Source organism: Gavialis gangeticus, unplaced genomic scaffold (genome assembly GCF_001723915.1).
Source record: "Gavialis gangeticus isolate Ggan-Ray unplaced genomic scaffold, GavGan_comp1, whole genome shotgun sequence".
NCBI lineage: Eukaryota > Metazoa > Chordata > Crocodylia > Gavialidae > Gavialis > Gavialis gangeticus.
The window spans coordinates 29049597-29066033 of record NW_017728996.1 but is presented as its reverse complement, the minus strand read 5'-3'; the positions used below and the strand labels follow the sequence as shown (position 1 = coordinate 29066033).

Sequence of the window (16437 nt, the reverse complement as noted above, 5' to 3'; positions counted from 1 at the left end):
GTGCTAGAGCACACCTCCCGCTCGCTGGCCATTGCAAGCCCATTGTAGCAGGGCTATCCCTGATTGGCTACCCAGCACCTGTCCCCAACCCCTGCTGTCATCCCTTGCAGGGGGTTGAAGAGCTCCCCATCTAGGTGATGGCCCATGTGCAGGGGAGCTAGGGGAGTTTTCCTGGCCTGGACCAGGGTCCCCTGAGCCCTAGCCTGCCCCTGCTTGGGGGAGCAGAGGGGGTTCCCTCTCCCCCTTTCCCACACAACCAGCTGAGTTGTGGCTCAGGCTTACTCCTGCAGGTGGCATGGGGCAGTAGTCCCCTGGACCAGGTGCCTGTCTATGCAGCCAGGCGTGGGAGTATGAGGGAGTCCTTGCCCTGGGGTCCCCCACACATGGTCTGGGGGACTGCTTGCCCCTCCCACCTGTGGCAGAGGCTGAGCCAACCAGTCACACAGGGAAGAGGGAGAAGGAGGAGGAGGGGATTTCCCTCAGCTCCCTAGGACAGGATAGCCCTGGGCTGGGGGGAAACCCCTCTGCCCCTAGCAGGCAGAGGCTTTTCCACATGGGCAGATGCCTGGCTGTTAAGGGTTGGGGGACTAGGCACCAGCTGAGGGCCTGCTTCCTCCTCCTGCCTGGGGCAGACGAGCAGCTGCTTGGCAGTGAAGGAGAGTGTGGGGGGGTGGGGGTCAGAGGGCTTTCTCCTTGGTTCTGCGCAGCAGGACAGACCAAAACATGTTCTGGAACAAAGCAGTGTTCATGTGGGTTAATATTTGTATGCCATACCGAAAAATAAATAGATAAGATAATTTCTAAGAGCTGTTTAATCTTTGTATATTTTTCCCATAGTCCATTGGAAATGCCAAAACCACAAGGAATGACAACAGCAGTCGCTTTGGGAAATACATTGAGATTGGTTTCGATAAGAGGTATCGAATCATTGGTGCTAACATGAGAACTTACCTCTTAGAAAAATCAAGAGTGGTATTTCAGGTAATGCTGATACAATCTGTTTATTGTGTGTTACATGATTATAGTGAAAATCTTACTGCCAACTAGTGCTAGGTACCTCTTATGACTAAGAGGTCACTAGGATCTTGTAGCTGTAATACACACCCAGACAGGATAGAAACCAAGGCAACTTGTAAGCATATTAAACATTTATGCTTGCAAAATCTACATTTTGTTTACTGACAGTAAGAATATGGTGCATATTTAAGGATTAAACGCCTTCAGCAAAATAGTGGATATAACTCTGTTATGAGTGGATTTAGGATTTAAAAAGCAGGAGGGGAAAGCTTATGGTGCTTTGTCAAATATAACACAACGTATATTTTTCTCCAGTTGAAATGAAACTAGAAGACATACAAGTCAGCTAGGGGCACAGGGCTGTATTAGTCGGTTTAAATAAAAATATAACCTTACTGGAATGTGTGTTAATGTGCTATATCATATATCGGAGGTTTTCAACCTTTTTGGGTCAGTGTACTCCCGGTGGCTGGTGGAGAAGACAGGAAATCCCTGGCGGCCAGACGAGCAGGTGTCCCCCAGCAGCCAGTTGATGAGTTGGAGGGGGTCCCCCACAGCTGATCGGTGACAGTGACGGTGGCAATGCCCACTGCCAAGTACCCCCTGAGGCCAACCCAAGTACCCCCAGGAGTACGCATACCCCCAATTGAAAACCCCTGTCATATGTTATGCATAAAAAACACAACAAACTAGGCAAAAATAATCAAAATATGTTGTTTCGTTGGTCCTGTAGTTGTTAGGATTAAATGTACATCTTCTTTTTCAATTCATAAAACAAAATCTAGCCTTGACAGTGCATCCAATGCTTCACTGAACATTATTTTCACACCTGAGTTAAGGTTTCCACACCTGATTTAATGGCCTTGATTTAATGGATTTGATGGCTTGCATCTCCCAGTGCATCTCAAACAAGGCCCAAGATGTCATTCTCCTACTTTACTTGGCCTTGGTGAGGCTGCAGCTGGAGTACTGCCTCCAGTTCTGGGCTCCACACTTTAAAAAGGGCATGGAAAAGCTCAAGAGAGTCCAAAAGAAAGCCACTCACATGATCAGAGCAGGCCTTATGAGGAGAGGCTAAGAGGCACAGGACTCTTAAGCTTAGAAAAATGTAGACTCAGAGGGGACTTTGTGGCAGCCATTAAGTATATCAGGGGTGTACATCAGAATCCAGGAAAATGTCTGTCTGTTCACCAGGGCTTCCCTGGGGAAGACAAGGTCCAATGGCCACAAACTGCTGGAAGCTTGTTTTAGACTGGACGCAAGGAAAAACTTCTTTACTGTTCAAGACTCCAGAGTCTGGAATAGATTCCCCCCAAAAGTGGTGCAAGCACCTACCCTGGGCACATTCATGTTGTGTTTGGATGCTTATCTTGCTGAGGTCATCTAACCCCAGGTGACTTTCTGCCTCTAGGGCAGGGGGCTGGACCTGATGATCTCATGAGGTCCCTTTCAGCCCTAATGTCTATGAAATCTATGAATGTTTTTAACTAGTTAAAGAGTTTGCACAGCTATGAAATAGAAGCTACATTATTAGGAGCAGCTAACAGGCGGCAGAAAGTATAGCTTGATTAGTGGAGCATCGTCATTAAAAAAGGTCATTAACACCTATGGTATGAAGAGGTTAGGAGGAGTCAGGTAGATGATAATGAGCCATGAACTCAGTTGATTCCTTCACTGCTGCCTCTGTAGCAATGCTGCTGCCATTGCTAGGCAGTTGATTTTGAACTAGATGGACCAGGAAGCAAAGGGGAAGTCTGTCGTGATGCCTGTGAATCATTTCTGTTTGGCACTGTTTAAGCAAATGACAATCCATGATTTAATCTGTTGAACATTTTTTGTTTTGTTTTGTTTTTTTTTACCTGATCCTCCCAATTTGTTCCTACTCCTTTCATCTGTTTTTATCCATCTGTCTGTCATGGAGACTGAAACCCCTGGACATTGTTGTCTCTTTTGTATTTCTGTCTACCATCTATTACAATGGGGTCCTAATCCTTGACTAGGATTCCTAGGTGCATAATACAAATAATAAATAATACCTTATAATAGGCATTGTTTTGGGCTATTATGGAGAAAACCATAGCATTTTCTAATTAGTGGATGTATAGAGGCCTATTAAACCTAAGATTTATTTGGAGAGGTTTGTTGTTTGAAGTTTTATGGTTCTGAGTGTTTATGTTTATAATAGTGGTGTTGACCCAAAGATTTAGACTGCATGACTGCATCTCTCTAATATTAATATCTGTTGTTTTAAAAGTGTCAAAAGTCATATAATGTTTCAATAGTCCCTTCACTAGAATCCTGCAACTGAGGCATTGTTACTTATTTTATCAACTGTAAACTTTAAGTAAGACCATTTTAAACACTGACAATATTGTGTGCTAATTTTAAAATTTTTCTGCATATGTATTGTTTAAGGAAATTGTTGAAATAGAGAAATTTCAGATTTACTTTTTCATATTATTTGTGGATTTTTATGTATCGCTACAAAATGTCTTAAACATAGAAGCTTTATTCTATTAATAGTTGTCTGGCAGTAGTTAAATTCTGAAATGTAGCTGCTTCTGTTTTCTTAAAGGCAGAAGAAGAGAGAAACTATCATATCTTCTACCAGCTCTGTGCCTCTGCAGCATTATCTGAGTTTAAAACTCTACGATTAGGTATGAAATTCACATCTAGTACGTTTTGCAGTATTATTTCTAAGCTTTGTGAGTTATAGGTCTAAAAGAAGAAATGCTGGCTTTAAAGTTCTTATTAATCCTGAGCTTTCAAAGTTGTTACAATAAAGTCTACCCAAAAATAGCTAAAATGACAGTTCACAGACAAGTTATTTCCAAAGAAAAGCAGATTAATTATAGCCTTTGGTACAGTACAGAGATATGTACTAACCTGTAGAATATTTTCCTGGGGCAAGGATGGAGTTCCCCTCATTCGAGTCCTTTGAAACTCACCTACTAGAGACACAGGCCTGTAACTTGTCAGGTCCATACTTGTGCTGGGTGAAGGATGGTTTGAGCCAGTGCTGTTCAGTCTTTTGGCTCCGTGGACCCAATGATTGGCATGGGGCTGGACTGGACCCTGAGAACCAGGATCAAGTGTTTGTACCTGGATTGGGCCCTGCATGGCCTCAGCTGGCCCCTTCATGCCAGAATCAGGCCCTTGGGCCCCACCCACTCCTGCATGCTAGCATTGGGTTCTAGGACCCTGTTCTGTGTCCTGGGATTGGGGCCCCACTCTGCCTTCACCTGGCCCTGCCTGCTGGGATTGGACCCTGCACAGTTTCTCTCTGACCCCATGTTCTGGGATCACGGTCCTCGTCGCTGGGATTGGGGCCCTATGCAGCCTCCACCTAGTCCTGTTTGCTGGTATCAGGGCCCTGTGCCGCCTCCATCTGGCCCTGCGCAGTGGGATCAGGGCCTATGCCTGATCTGGTGCACAGGACCACAGAGTGTGGGGCTTCCCATAGACTCAAATGTCATGGCAGTGGGGACTGGCTATGGGGTGTGGATTAGGGGTTGAGCTCTCCTGGTCTAAGCTATCTAGTAAGTCCTTTTTCTGTAGCTCCCTCTACATAGAGAATTCTGATGTTTCTCATGTCAGTGTGAGTTTCCTGGGCAGGCTGTACAATGTACAGTATCCCCTCCCACTTGTTTCTAGTGTTTTACCAGTAACTAGTAAAGATTTCACAATTTATGGGCAAGAATGAGGACTGCCTTTGCTATGCCACCCCATTTTGGTTTTGGTTTCCATAGAAAGCACAGGTTTGATAGCTGCTCTGGGGCAGACAGTCCCCTTTCCCATCCTACTGTGCTTTCAGGCACAGTTACATCATAGCTCAAAGGAAAGCTGCACATGGACCCAGAACACTATCTTACGGAGATGTGGTTTGTTACAAAGGACACAGTAAATCTATTGAAGGAATCAAATGGATTTAGAAACATTTAATTGCAATATCAAACCTTCACACAGACCTGCTTTAGTGTAGCTGATATGCATGGTTCAGAGATTTTAATATACTGAAATGTTTCAAATTGTGAGTTCTGCCAGTCAGTTTAAGAAGTTCAAGAAGGATCTAACAGTTACATAGCATGCTATGAATTTCTCCTTTAGCATATGTAAAGGATTTGTTATTCTTTATTGTAGGGAATGCAAATTATTTTCATTATACGAAGCAAGGGGGCAATCCAGTGATTGATGGCATTGATGATGCTAAGGAAATGGTGAACACCAGACAGGCCTGCACTTTGCTAGGTAATTCCTGAAAACAGCCTGCACATAATTCTGCCTTTGGTATCATGGTTTTTATATTTACATTTGTCAGTTTTATTTCATTTATTTTATATTGCATTTTAAAAAGGAAGAGACTTGGATAACTTTGGGGATCAAGATACCTGTATTATATTTTTTACAGTATTACACAGGCAGCCAGGAAAAAGTATTACTTAGATAGCAATAAATGCTGGAGTCTGATTCTCTGAAAATGCAGTCTAAGCAGAAGCATGGGCAGTTCACTAATGAATTATTAAATATTTTAATAATCCTTCCTTGCAGCTTCTGTCTTGCAGTAAAACAAAGTTGGGCCATGTAATGTTTGCCGGTATGAAAGCCTATGCAAAGTATCAGTGCACAAGAGTGAGATGGGAGGTCATGACAGCAGATTTTATCATCCCTTCTTACAAATAATTGGGGGTCAGCATTTTTATCAGCTGTGGCTCTGATTTCTTTACTTCACTCAGGTGGTTTTTATTCATCCTGTTTCAGGGATTAGTGATTCCTACCAGATGGGAATTTTCCGAATCCTTGCTGGAATCCTTCATTTGGGCAATGTGGGATTTACATCTCGGGATTCTGACAGCTGCACAATCCCTGTAAGTTGTAGATGGGTTAAATTGCATAATTTATATTGTGATATTTCGGTATTCAGTTTGTTTACAGAGACTCCCGATCATGCAACAGTATGGAAGTGCAGGCAATTTATTTCTAGATCAGTACCACTTTCCTTCAAGTGGAAGGAACTATAGTCAGACTCATTGTATTCCCAAAGTAGTGCTTAAGAATGACGTTCCATCTCTAAACACTTCATCTATGCCTGCTTCCAATGGCAAGTCTCTATGCCAGTCCTACTAGTACTGATACAAGACAGTCATCCATTAGATTCAGAATATGGTGCCAGTGTTGGCCAACTCAGCTACCATGCCCTAACATAAGAAAGGTTGGCATATGTGCAGACTGAACAGTTTAGCCTCTTGAGAATACTGACAGCAACTGCAGACCAGCAAGGCAAAACTGCAACTGCTATTCAAGCTTGAAGAGAGAGGAAAGGGGAGACATAAGCTTTCTGCTATGACATGGGGGTATTGGATTTTGCAAATAAAATTTAAGTACCTCTGGAATCTTATGCTGCATGGAATATAATATGCTTCTGAGATTTTTAAATAGAAGTGAGGGAAAGAGGTGATATGAGGGTAAGTTACTGGGTCCTCAAAATTCACTTGTCTGTGGGAGAAGAGAAGCCTTGTTACTTGTTAGGCAGCTGTTCAAGGACACTTGTTTGGGTAGTGAACCTGAAAACTGTGGCTAAAGGAGTTCTTCATTAATAGGAAAGACCTGTGCTATTATTCTTTGATATATATTGTGAAGGTTTACAATTAGGTATGCTTCTCCTAAAGCCATAGGCAGCAGTTGACTGAGGTGCTGTAATGTGAGCGTGTAACTGCTTCAGAGTGTGGTCATCCCAGGCAGTTCTATTTCCAAAATAGAAATCTAACTTTCTCATTTGAACAATTCAATCTGAAGGCTAACTAGCAACTCCTTAAGGTTGGTTATCGGACATTTCAAGTTTTTCTTTGGATTTCAGTGGGAAAATACTTTTTGTGGTATTTATGTCTGAGACTAAATTGTTCGGGCCCTTTTTTGCTCTCTACTCATAGTTGACTTTTGGATTGGGTAGCATATCACTCTGTTTTAATGTACTGGATTTATTGGTGTGTCTGAATCTCACTTAGTTTAGCACTTGTGCAGTTAATACAGCTTCCTGCTGTCTACAGACACACTAACACATCTTTTTAATTCTACCACTTTCTTGTATAATTGAGAGGCAGTCTTAAATACTGAATGCAAATAAAAATTAATACATACCTGATACAGGTTCTCTGATTTTTACTAGGTTAGATCAGAGTTTACAAGAATTGTTTTAAGTCGGCATGTAACTCAAAATAAGTCTTTGACAGCTCATTTTTGTTTGCGAGTGCTGTCTGGGTATCCCCTAAGTTAGCCCAGAACAACACACAAAGAAAAAGTAGTAAAATACATTTGAAGGTGAGTTATTGTTGTGACTTCAGTGACCACACTAATTTAATGAAGTATCTGAATTGGAGAAACATGAAGTTGGGTAATTAGATGCAAAAGGAGCAAGAGAGATGAAGGTGTGGTGTTGTTGTTATGAACTTTATGCCTGAAAAATCCTCTTGCATTGCTCAAGCGTTGGACCGGGATAGACCTTCAAACACTGAATGATTCAATGTGTAATACTTGGATAAATAATTCTAAGTGAATTATTTTTATTTTAGCCCAAACATGAACCCCTCACTATCTTCTGTGACCTGATGGGTGTGGAGTATGAAGAGATGTCTCACTGGCTTTGCCATAGGAAGCTTGCTACTGCCACTGAAACCTACATCAAGCCAATTTCCAAACTTCAGGCTATCAATGCCAGAGATGCCCTTGCCAAACATATCTATGCTAATCTCTTTAACTGGATTGTAAATCACGTGAACAAAGCTCTGCATTCTGCTGTAAAGCAGCATTCTTTCATTGGCGTGTTGGACATTTATGGGTGAGTCTGTGTGTCAGGGATACATGGGGTTATGTAAATATCTCGTTACAAAGAGCTAGTGTATAAGTTTGTGAGTGTATTTAGTTTGTATCACTATATAAAGAAAACTACAAAAAAAAGCTATTGATGGGTAACTGTGATAAAAAGATATCAGTGAGTTATTTGGTATTTGCTTTAAAAATGTTCCCCAACATAATATCTTCTGGCTTTCATAAAAGGATATTAGACTTTAGCAAATTTGCGTTTGTTAGCTCCTTACTGTCATATTGGCTGCCCCTTGTAGTAGCTGCTGTCACACTTTTTCTTCTTCTTGGAAAAGTTGATGATGTGTCCTTTTTCATCTTCAGGCATGTGCTGTAGTTAGGAGAGGAGGAGTTGGGTGCTCTACCATTTGATTGTGGTATGACCTACTAGATGCCACTGACTGTTCTTCATAAATTTGATCAGAGCAAATTTAAAATTACAGGGTCATTTATTATTCCTCTACATTATATTAGGAATGTTGAATGATTTTGTTTCGTAGGTTTGAGACATTTGAAATAAACAGCTTTGAACAATTTTGTATAAACTATGCCAATGAAAAGCTACAGCAACAGTTCAATATGGTAAGTAGAAAGTTACTTGTACCTGTTCCCTCCACTTGCCATCACCAAAGTCCATTTTCTTAATTGGGTTCCCAGTGTCACAGATAAATTCCTTCAGTATATTAATCCACTGCTTTAGACACAAGCTTGAGGGGAGCAGGGGAGGTCAAACACATCTAGAAGTAAGATTTTAAAATTCTGATCACAGTAACAAATTATCAGACAAAAGCAGTGCTTTACAGCTAAGATCCTGAGCTGGCTTGTTAATACTACTATACATAAGTGAGTTTGGAGTCAGTCAGATTTATATAAGCTCCACTGAGAACCTCTTCTGTGGCTGCAGACATTCACTGCTAGAAATCTACCACTTATATTTTCCTGTGGTTTGGTGCATGCTGGCAGTGTTTTTAAGGGTACAGCTACTTCCTAACATAGAGTAACTGCTGTGAGAGGAGCTCTTTCTCTGTTCTTAAGGGAGCACAATTCTAACATGTAACATCCCTCCTGACCTCATCCTCTATGACAGTTTATAATTCTGTACCTTACCTGAGTCATGATGAATCAAATTATTTACACAAGGGAGACTGCTAAAGTTCTGCTGGAATGTTTGACTAGCTTTAAAATACATATAGTTAAACATTTTGGTACAGCAGATTGTTCTGGGGAGCTGAAATTTTGTGCTGCAGGGTGACACCATTTCATGATACTGTGAGCTAAGCCACTAAAATAGAGTTTCATATTTTGTATTGACTGCGTTTTCTATAACAATCTTCAGGCTTTACCTTCTTATACCTCATGATTAAAAAATGCACTCTATATAACTATACATGATTCAGTTCTGCCATCAGCTATTCACATGTGCTTGCCTTTGAGTGGGAAGTGCTTCAGTGTATCTAAGGGCAAAATTGTACCCAAATAGGTGGGAGGGGAAATAAAGTTGAAAAACATCATGGTACCAGAATCAGTCTCCAATATTACTTGAACTTGATACTCCAGTGGTAAATTGAGCTATATATGTACTACATGCTTGCTAATTCTTTTAAGGTAGAGTGACTGCTTTCACATTTTCTTTTTGCATTTGGATAGCTAATGTATGATTCTTTAGTCAAATTATATTATTCAGTTTCCTATGAGGAATTAATTTACCATGTAATGCAGCTGCTAAGTGATTTAAATGTAGAGTGGCTCCCAGGAGCTGCTTCTGAAGAGTGTCTATTTTTGAAGATACTGTGCAAGCTAATATAATAAAAAAGGATAGACTGCTGTCTTAGTATAGTTCTCTGCTATCCTAGTGACATATGCAGGAGATCTGCAGTATATGGATAGACTTCAGCATTGAATTAAGAGGGCAGGCAAGGGCAAGTCAGAGTTTGTTGAGTTTTGCATCTTTGTTATCCAGGTGCCTCTAAATGTTATTATAAATGTTCATGTGTGTTGTGTTATATTCTACATTTATTTTTTGGAAGTCATAACAGTTGTACTGCATACATTATGCTTTAGGTGCAATACAAAACATAGTATAAACTAGAGGAAAGCTAAAAAAAAAAAAAAAAAAAAAAGTAAGAAATCCGTTTAAAAAAAGAGCTCTTTAGTGTGTTTAAGACTAAAGTTTGCTGGTTGAATATTTTATTATCATGGTTTCTCCCCCCAAGCTTTCACTTTCAGTATACATATCTTATTAAGGGTGTGCATTTTTAAAAATATTTTTTGTGAAACCTTTCACAACTTCATTTTTAGTGATGTAGTGAATCCAGGTCGACTTCTTACACTGAAAAGCTTACATTCATTTGGCAAGGTTTTGACACACAAATCTGATCTAAATCAAACGTACATTTTAGTATAAGGGCTATTTGAGAACAAATGGGTCTCAAATAGTCTCTCTGAATGGAAAACATGCAAGTTATTAGGATCTTTGTGAAATATGGCAAGATTTTGATTGGTAAACATAGTTAGTTGTGTTAGTCTGAAGTCAGGTAGAAGGCAGGGTAGATTTCGTAGACTATATATCTACTTTAATCAGTCTGTAAGGAGCAAATTTACCCTGCTTTCTACTAAGCTCTTGAATGTCAGAATAGCCCTAATTCATATACAAATGCAGGGAAAGCATATATTATATATCTTGTTGGTTTTTTAAGGAAAAAAATCTATAATAATTTTGGAATAGTATAGTGGGGAAAAATAAACAAGTGTATGTATTATAGATATTTCACATGCCTTTGTTCGCAATGTGCATTTCCCTTTGATATGCTGAGATAGGAAGAAAAACCCAGCCCCTAAAAAAGTGCCAGAAAGAAAAGACTAATTTGCCCTTCTTCCACTTGTTCATTAAAGTATTAGTTCAGTTTTAACTTTCTTATTACTCAGTGGCCAGGTCTAAAATGCCAAGAAGCAGTCAAGTTAGAGGCCATTGTATTTGATATGAATTTTTATACACAGATATTTTGTTTTTTTCTTGTAGCATGTGTTTAAGCTGGAACAGGAAGAGTATATGAAGGAACAAATACCATGGACCTTGATTGATTTTTATGACAATCAGCCTTGTATAAACCTCATAGAGGCTAAAATGGGCATTCTAGATCTGCTAGATGAGGAATGTAAGGTACGTTTTTCAATAACTGTTCAACACTGGAAGCTGCATGCATCTCCTGTTTCTATGAACTTTATGTAGTTCTTATAGGGAAAGGTCATCTGTAGTTAACTGTTGTTTTAATGCTGGTATTAACTTTTTTGGAGGGGGGAGAATTGCAGGAGACTAGAAGTCAGGCATATTCACTCCTTTCATCTCAATCCACATATCTAGAACTCTGGTTGGAGCTCCAACCACTCCATGGTTTGTCACTGCCACCTATCTGGGCTCGGCAAATGCTGCTTTGCCACCTTTGAATACTTTTAGATCCTTGTTGCTGCAGTTATCCACTTTGGTTCCTCCCAAAATATTTTGAGCTTTAAGGCCTTGCATGATCAACCTCCAGGCAAGCATGCACATGCATGTGTGCATACAGACACTTCTCATCAAACTTATACAGCTGAGCAATGGTGCAGGTCCTTATCAGTTATTAATCTTGGAGCACCCCTATACCTTCCCCATTGCCTGCATTATATTTGGCAGGGGATCCTTATAAATATTTGCAAAGCCACTATGCTGCCTTTCTTCAAATCCCACCCAAATAGTCTTACTCCTGAGCACTACAAAATACTGGATACTAGCCACAAAGTTGACATCCTAAGGATGCTGCTGTTTTTACTGAGACTAATGGTTTCGTTGTGATCTTGATCGTATTCTTTCCCACCTCCTTCCAAATGGTTGTATATTTTCTACCTGTTGCCTTTTTTCATAAATTAAGATGATAAAATCTTTGGAGGAGGAACTTCTTTTATAGCACATGGCTGTTCAATGTCCAGCTTAGTAGAAACCTGACTTGGGGTTTCTTTCTGCTACAGCAATATGAACAGCTAATAATGGAGGCTTTCCAGCCTATTCTTTGATAAGGTAGCTTGCATACAGTAGTTTTGTTTTCATGTTTTCAACACTGAGTGCATTGTTGGCAAAATGTATGATCTATTTACTCTGTCTTCCTGTTACTGTTTCCCTTCTTGTAACTCAAGACACTAGTTTCACAAGTGTTGTCCTTACTATAAGTATCCTCAGTGAAGTCAATGGGGCTAACTGTTCTGGTAAGTAGTAACTGTGATTGATGGGTTACATCCAAAATTAGTTACCGCAGTTCTGTCATTAGTGTAGAAGAAGGAATCCAAACAAATTCAGGTAGAATTCAGTAGTTGTCCCCGCTATCATGGTGCCACCTTTTTGGTTCATTTAATTCTAATAGGTGCTCAGCATGGTGTAAACTGTATTTTATAATTCTCTTACGTAGATGCCCAAAGGCTCAGATGACAGTTGGGCCCAGAAATTGTACAATACCCATTTGAATAAATGTGCACTCTTTGAAAAGCCACGGATGTCAAACAAAGCTTTTATCATCCAACACTTTGCTGACAAGGTAAGGGTTTTATTCCTTTTCAGTAGTTGCACAAAAAACTCTGTGCTAGAATTAAAACTAAATTTGCCAAAAAGTAATATAATTTAGGGAAGTGGTCCTCCAACCTTTTTAAGTAAAAGATCACCTCTGGCACTTAAAAGCAACCCAAGATCTACCGTGTGCTGCTGCTGTCCCCCCTTCCCCCCGGAGATACGTCTGTGAGGAGGGAAGGGGGGGCACATCGAGGCAGAGGGAGAAAAAATTATTTGGGGGTGCGCCTCCCCAGCAGGAAGTCCCACCTGGCCGGGCCCCCACTCAACTTACTCCTCCTTCCCCTGCGGCACTGTCCCTCACCGCAAGGGCCTCAACCTAGCCCTCACCCCTTCCCTCCCCCACAGACTGACTGGCTGGGCTGGGGTGTGTGTGTGCGTGCATGCATGCAGGCACTCAGCCCCCCACCTCAACCTCGGATTGACTCCAGGAGGCTCCAAGATCTACCAGTGGATAGAGATCCAGTGGTTGATGACCACTGATTTAGGGGATTCAGAATAAGCTGCAATTGCTAATAATAGTGAGGTTTCATCCTAACTGGCTTAGAGTGCAGCAGGTAACTGAAAACTGCATGGTACAAATATTCAAAGACTGTCAGAAATCTTTACAGGCTAGTAAAGTTACTGGCTAGTAATCTCATTTTGTAGGGTCCATACTACTACACTGGTTTTATAGATATGAAACTAAGAAAGGTGAATTTAATTGTATAAAATCATAGAGCATGTGAGAGCATGTGTGAACCAAGAATGTAAATGTAATCTAGTAATCTCTGAATGCATGCTAAAAGTCCCAAAGAAATTTCATTTAAAATACTTATAAAAGTTCTTAGTTTGCATACACTAAAGAAAACGTGTATCTGATTCCACAGAATTTGTGGTCTTTACTTCACTCCAATTTGTTTCCTCTGTAGTATTTGAATCAGTGTGTAAAAGACGTGAAACCCTATTTTGCTGGTCTTTTCTGTATGCTAGTCTCAGTGAAAATATATAGTTAACATGCCTGATCCATGAACTGGAAAGATGGAAAAGCAAAAAAGACAATTAATAAAAACCTTCATAAACTGTAAAATACGTTGAACCTAACTTGTGGGGGAAAGCACTTTTTCTCTGAACTCCACACTGAATAGATTGTTCAGTTTAGTTTGGGGAAGTCCAAGCTGTGGCTGTCTCTAAGCCTATGTAGGACTAAGGCATTGCCAGTGTTAAATTATATAATCTTTCACATATCCACTCATGATCCCATGCAGAGATTTTGAAGGAAAAATAGTAAAAAGATAGCCAGTTTTTTAAATTATATATCCAGGTTTACTGCTTATTTCCTGAAGAAATAAACAGAGCTCTTTGCTTCCCTCTAGTGGTAATGTTTCAGATGTGATCAGTAAGGTACTAGCAGACATTCAGTTAAAGATGTAGTGGGATCTGACCTGTGCATGGCAGGAGCTGTGATTGTGTGATTGGGAATCAGATCCAAATTGCACCATGTGGCTGGTGCAGGGAGAAAAATCCAATCAGCTGATTGGGGCTGGCAGCCTTGGGACTGCATGGGAGCCAAGGGCTCTGGTGGTGAAATGGGAACCAGCCACAAAGTTGTTATACATTTTTTGTGTGATAATTTTGTGGGTTATTCCCTGTCGTATCACACTATTAATGCCACGAACATGTGGCTGGGGTTACCACTTAAAACAGGAGGTGGGTAATTATTTTGGGCAGAGGGCTGCTCACCAAGTTTTGGCAAGCTGTTGAAGGCCGCATGGGTAGCCCCACCCCCTAGTCACAGGAGCAAGTCCTGCCCCTGACCTTTGCCACCAGAAGTCCCTCCCCCTGCAAGTACTCCTTTCAGCAAGGGGTTTTGTCATCTCGGAACTGGAAAAATACCAAATTATATAGCAAACATCTTGTATCAGTACTAGTAGAATTTCTCAGTCCTAGTAGGACTGGCATAGAGACTTACCATTGGAAGCAGGCATAGATGAAGGGTTTAGAGAGAGAACTTCTACTCCCCCCTCCCCCCCATATTCTTATCTGAATTTCCCTCTCGGGTGCAGGCAGGCAGGAACATCCCCAGGGGCACAGGCGAGAAGGCTCTGCTAAGCATGGGGCTTCTGGTGGGAGGTGCAGGGGTGGGAAGGGGCTGGGGGCAGGGCCAGGCCAGGTGGGCCTTGCTTCTGGGCTGCTTAGTCCTGTCAGCTTCCCTCTGGTCCTACTGCCCTGACCCCTGTCATCTTCGACAGGCAGCCAGGAGCAGATAAATACTAATTTTCTAAATTTTTTAGGGGCCCCACAGGACAGGTAGAATGGGCTGGGGGGCTGGATCCAGCCTGCGGGCCGTATTTTGCCCACCCCTTTCTTAAAATGTGATTACCTGCTTAACTGCATCTGAACATGTGACGTCTGCCAGGGACCTAAGATGCATTTTCAAGGTAACATTCAAAATAGGGATTATATGTTGAATAGGCCTTGTATAGGAGATGAATTTATTTTTGCCACAGCCCTTAGAATAGTCCCAACATGAGAGCATTGCTGGGCATATATGATCCCTGATGGATGTTCCATCTACCTCACCAACTGTGATAGTCAAATTGCTAAAGAGGTCATTGTTGCTCTATTAAAGTATAGATCAATTTTGACACAACCTCCCCCTTCTGTGGTTAGTTTGAGACCCATAGCATGAAGCAGCATATTTATATCTATGTATTTTACAATATTAGTCCATGGATTGTTGCCATTTTTTTTTCTTTTTACCAATCGTTGGATCATCTGTTGAGTTTGTTAGGCTATGGCTACTTTTGGTCCATGAGAATCCCTGTCCCTTTTAGGATAAAGAAATGAATTAAGAGGTTTTAGGTGGGGATAGTTAGAGCACATAGACTTTTTATTAACACTGAAGAAAGTTTCCTGTTTGAATGTAGAGGAAGGCTTTGGCTCACTGGCTGAGGAACACCGTCTGCAGCCTACAGCATCTCATCTAATGAGATGGGATATCTGTTACTTTATCGGCTCTGGCTTGTGTCTATTTTTCAGCTATGTTAAAGGAAACACAGAATTGAAGTGGCTCAGCCCATATTCTGGTTCTTAATCTTTCTAATAACCGCTCAGTCATGCTGGGTTACCATAGGTGTTTTTGTACCAATACATTTTCTCTAGTTATGCCTATGTGTAGTTTAAAATTTGAAAGTTTTTATTAGGATGTAATTTTTTTTGATTTCCAGGTTACGGCTGATGAGTCCTGTACAAATATGCTTCTAATTAAAGAGGTTTTTATAGAATTGTTGATTTGTTCACATTTTCAGGTAGAATATCAATGTGAAGGTTTTCTGGAAAAGAACAAAGACACTGTCTATGAAGAACAAATCAAGGTCCTAAAATCAAGTAAGGTTAGTATCAAGGATTTTTTTGTATTAATACAAGATACGAGTTGAAGATTGATATATAATATGAAAGTCTTCTAAAAACCTTAGAATTTTGTTTTAGAATAAATGACCCCTGAAGCTGGTTATAGTGTGTATTTACAGTAAAACCCATGTTAGCCGGCACGAGTGGGGAATGGGGGGGTGCCAGTAATCTAAAAATGCTGGTTTCCTGAGGTACAGCGGTTTCTGGGTGGATACAAGGCAGGGGTGTGGGAGGTGGCAACAGCCACACGCTAAGTGGGGGATGGCAGCAGACGCGTGCGGAGCAGCAGCAGCACAGGTTGGTGGGTAGCAGTGGTGGCCACCACGTGCAAATTTCCTCCCCCCTCACTCCCCCCCGCCCGCTGCTCCTGGCCAGCTGGCCGGAAATTCCAGTTACTAGAGTGCACTGGTTACTAAAATGCCGGTTAACGTGGCTTTTAATGTATTTAGTTATCTGTCCATATTTAGCCATTTTTTTTCAGTCAGAAACAATTGGGAAACTTGTTTTGAAAACTATAGACAAGAAAATGAATGGATAGGTTTGAGCCTTTTTTAAATTTACTTACTTACTTTCAGCTGTAC

The 16437-nt window shown here is 41.0% G+C and overlaps 1 protein-coding gene across 1 annotated transcript in view; it reads left to right on the top strand.

The window, feature by feature from the left end:
* The window catches only part of MYO5A (myosin VA), a 172548-nt gene that overhangs the window by 63569 nt on the left and 92542 nt on the right, over positions 1 to 16437 (top strand). The window contains exons 6-14 of the mRNA XM_019503826.1: positions 838 to 981; positions 3593 to 3674; positions 5158 to 5265; positions 5776 to 5882; positions 7584 to 7849; positions 8373 to 8454; positions 10892 to 11032; positions 12309 to 12434; positions 15754 to 15837. Coding sequence (XP_019359371.1) covers positions 838 to 981; positions 3593 to 3674; positions 5158 to 5265; positions 5776 to 5882; positions 7584 to 7849; positions 8373 to 8454; positions 10892 to 11032; positions 12309 to 12434; positions 15754 to 15837 — 1140 coding nt within the window. The remainder of the gene's footprint in view (positions 1 to 837; positions 982 to 3592; positions 3675 to 5157; positions 5266 to 5775; positions 5883 to 7583; positions 7850 to 8372; positions 8455 to 10891; positions 11033 to 12308; positions 12435 to 15753; positions 15838 to 16437) is intronic.